The 3,436-nt window shown below is 31.1% G+C and overlaps 1 protein-coding gene across 1 annotated transcript; it reads left to right on the top strand.

Annotated features, from left to right (window-relative positions):
- The first annotated feature begins 291 nt into the window (after positions 1 to 291).
- LOC130958007 (60S ribosomal protein L13-1) lies at positions 292 to 2,240 on the top strand. The gene is made up of 5 exons (XM_057884881.1): positions 292 to 387; positions 982 to 1,097; positions 1,253 to 1,386; positions 1,590 to 1,748; positions 1,876 to 2,240. Exons 2-5 carry the CDS (start codon positions 989 to 991, stop codon positions 2,095 to 2,097), a joined length of 624 nt encoding a protein of 207 aa, XP_057740864.1. The 5' UTR covers positions 292 to 387; positions 982 to 988; the 3' UTR covers positions 2,098 to 2,240.
- The last annotated feature ends 1,196 nt before the right edge of the window (positions 2,241 to 3,436 follow it).

The raw sequence follows: 3,436 nt of genomic DNA, 5'->3' as shown, positions 1-3,436 counted from the left end.
AATACTATTCTCGCGTGTTTTTCAGGTGATTACAAAAGTATTGGGTATACTTCTGTGCTATTTATAAAATTTAAATTAAATAAAATTAATTGTAGTTACTTAAAAATAAGAAACATAATTAATTAAAAAATTAAAATTAATAAAATATTAAATTAAAAGATTAAGTAAAGAATGATATTTAAAGGATAAGTAGTATTTTTTTTAGTTTGGGCCTGAGCCCATATCTATACCATAAGTAATATGCAATCGGATCCGTCCAATGACAATTAAATCTGACCGTCCAATTTAGGATTTCTGAAGCGAAGAGGCTGCTATAAAAGCCTTCACAAACCCTAACGACACTTCTTAGTCACCTGAGCTGCCCCCTGCGTATCAAGAACCCTAAAGGTAGCAGCTCTCTCATCTTTTCTTCTTCGGTTTTTCTTCAACCCTTCGATCGATGTACCATTTCAATTCATCGATGCTATAATCTATTTATCTGTCTTACTTCCCCAGTTCGAGATCTTTGTTTTTCGTATTGTCACGGCTGTTTTATGCTGTTTTCCGATATTGTTCAAATTTTAGAGTGTTCAGTGCGGTAGTATTAACTTAAGACCATGAAATGGAACTTCTTACTGTTCGGTATTTACTTCGATGTGAATGCTTTTCGAGCTGTTGATTTGAAATATGTTAGTTTCTTTGAGTTCCAGTGATGTGTGAGCAGTTATACCTGTTAATATAATATAAGCTTTGGTGTTTTGCCGAAGAAATGCTAGCTAGATTTATAGTATTGATGGTTGGAGTTTTTCGTTATGATTGGAAATTTTAGTTAATAGATTTTAAGTCTTTGTAGATTGATTGCTTGAATCTCAACAATTTAGTTTACAGGGTTCTTAGCATTTTATACTGTCTTATTGAGCATTACGTTTTAGGTATCCGTATTTAGAGAAGTATATAGTTTGTGTTTGTTTTGTAATTTTGGTCATTGATTGCCTTGTATAGGTAAGCCATGGTGAAGCACAACAATGTTATCCCTAACGGACACTTCCGTAAGCATTGGCAAAACTATGTGAAGACCTGGTTCAATCAACCAGCAAGGAAGACCAGAAGACGGTTAGGTAATTTCGGTTGCATCTTTCTATTGTTAATTGTATTTAATAATTTATAATTTATTTTGGATTACCTTAATATTAAAAATGCATTTATGTAGTCAGATGAGATTCATGCTGGTTACTTTTCATTTAACTTTTTTAAATGTTTATGTATTCCTTAGCTCGCCAGAAAAAAGCTGTGAAGATCTTTCCCAGGCCTACTGCTGGACCTCTCAGACCAGTTGTTCATGGGCAGACTTTGAAATACAACATGAAAGTCAGAGCTGGCAAGGGATTTTCTCTTGAAGAACTGAAGGTAAAATTGGATTGAAGTAATGTCTTTTATCTTTCTTGCAAGTTATAATTGCTAATTGTTTATTGGGTTTAATGGGGTAGTGGAGAGGAAGAAAACTGGATTGTTTCTAATGTTGTAATTTAACAAGGTTTGCTGCTTTGCCACATTGTTTTTTTACTTTATATATATTTCTAAATGTATGCAAATCTTGTTTCACATCCTAGGCTGCAGGTATTCCGAAAAAGCTAGCTCCAACCATAGGCATTGCTGTTGATCACCGTCGCAAGAACCGTTCCTTGGAGAGTATGCAGGCTAATGTTCAGCGGCTGAAAACATACAAGGCCAAATTGGTTGTGTTCCCAAGACGTGCACGCAAGGTTAAGGTAATACTAATTTTAGCATATGAATTGGTTATGATGTGAGTTCTTCTGTCTTCGATTTTAATTTAACTCCTGCAAAGGATATGTGACTAAAAATTTTCTGGAAATACATACTATCTGTATATTGCAGGCTGGTGATTCTACTCCTGAGGAACTTGCAAATGCCACCCAAGTTCAGGGTTCATGCTTGCCAATTGTGAGGGAGAGGCCATCAGTAGAGCTTGTTAAGGTTACAGATGAAATGAAGGCATTTAAGGCTTACTACAAGCTTCGTCTTGAACGCACAAACAAAAAGCATTATGGTGCTAGACTCAAGAAGGCTGCTGAGGCAGAAAAGGAAGAAAAGAAGTAATGACCCTCCGGGATCAGATTTTGTTATCAATCAATATTATAGTTGTTGCAAGACACGATTATGCCTGAGATTAGTTTTGCGGATAACATGGATCCTTTACTCTTTTTTGAATATTGAAGTTTGTTGGTTTCTTTAGTGCACTAGTTTGTCTGGATTTTTTTGTTAGTTTTGCAATGTTTGTGTTCATGTTGAGTTTTATTATTGCCGATTTGGTTTTATTGCATAGTAACCTCGTTTTCTTTAAGCCCCATCCCATGATCGGTAAATTTTACCTTTTTTCAATCACATGGTGATGAACAAAAAATGTCTACATGCAATTTAAATTTCTAACATATGATAAATGCCGATGGATGGCATTAGTCCACTTTATTACTTTTCTAATATTTATTTCATCAATTTAAATTTCAATTGGATCTCACCGAGTATTTATTTTTTATTTTACCTGTCATGGAGTTGGTTGTGGCAATGGACACTATTTTCCATTGCACAAATGTCAAATTTATTTTTGGTTTAATGTTTCTTTACACAAAATGAAGCTTTTTCTCTGATTTAGTAATTTGTTTCGGCCATTTTTAACAAGAAATTGCATTTGACATGTTTAAGTAAATTATTATTTAATATTATTTTAACAATTATTTTATCATTTGAGTAATTACCATTTTTTCTTTGTAATCTATATACACAAATATTAATATATTTTATTTAATTTAAAAATCATTACAATGATATGTCAAAATAATTGTTATATATATGATGAAGGAAGGAGAGTTTTGACTATTGAGTTATGTAGAATTTATAAAAAAAACGTAACATTATAATTGACAGGAATTTTGAAATTTTGATATTGAAATTTAGTTGTATCATTTTCTAATCAAATGATGTATTTTTTAGTTGTATCATTTCTAATTAAATGATGTGTTTTTTTATCATTGAATTAATTGTGTGATATTAAATTTATAAATAAATTTAGTCATTTATGTGTTATTTATAATAAATTGATATATTTTTTTTATTCAAACATATTTGAATGTATTTTATTGGTTGAGTTAAAATTTTAGACTTTTTTTGAGACTTCTTATGTTATTTACTAAAAATTTCGTTTACTTTTAACTAAATGTTGTATTTTGTTATCACTGAATTGATTGTGTGGTATTAAACTGAAGAAGAAGAAAAAGAGGAAGACGAGTTTTGAGTTTTATCAAATTTAATAAAAAACGCATTGAAACTTTTTAACCGTAAGATAATAAGTTTCTTAATTTTGATACTGAAATTTCTTAACCGTGACATAAGTTCTTATTAAGACAGTGAAAAAAGAATTATGATTATGATAATGATGACG

This window comes from Arachis stenosperma, chromosome 10 (genome assembly GCF_014773155.1).
Source record: "Arachis stenosperma cultivar V10309 chromosome 10, arast.V10309.gnm1.PFL2, whole genome shotgun sequence".
Taxonomy (NCBI): Eukaryota; Viridiplantae; Streptophyta; class Magnoliopsida; order Fabales; family Fabaceae; genus Arachis; species Arachis stenosperma.
The sequence above is the reverse complement of the archived record's forward strand: the minus strand, read 5'-3'. Positions and strand labels throughout refer to the sequence as shown.

Bases quoted from the DNA above. Each gene is read 5' to 3' on its own strand.
- LOC130958007 (XM_057884881.1), top strand. From the start codon at position 989: ATGGTGAAGCACAACAATGTTATCCCTAACGGACACTTCCGTAAGCAT. The intron at 1,098-1,252 runs GTAATTTCGGTT...TGTATTCCTTAG, and splicing joins GAAGACCAGAAGACGGTTAG to CTCGCCAGAAAAAAGCTGTG. The intron at 1,387-1,589 runs GTAAAATTGGAT...TTCACATCCTAG, and splicing joins TTTCTCTTGAAGAACTGAAG to GCTGCAGGTATTCCGAAAAA.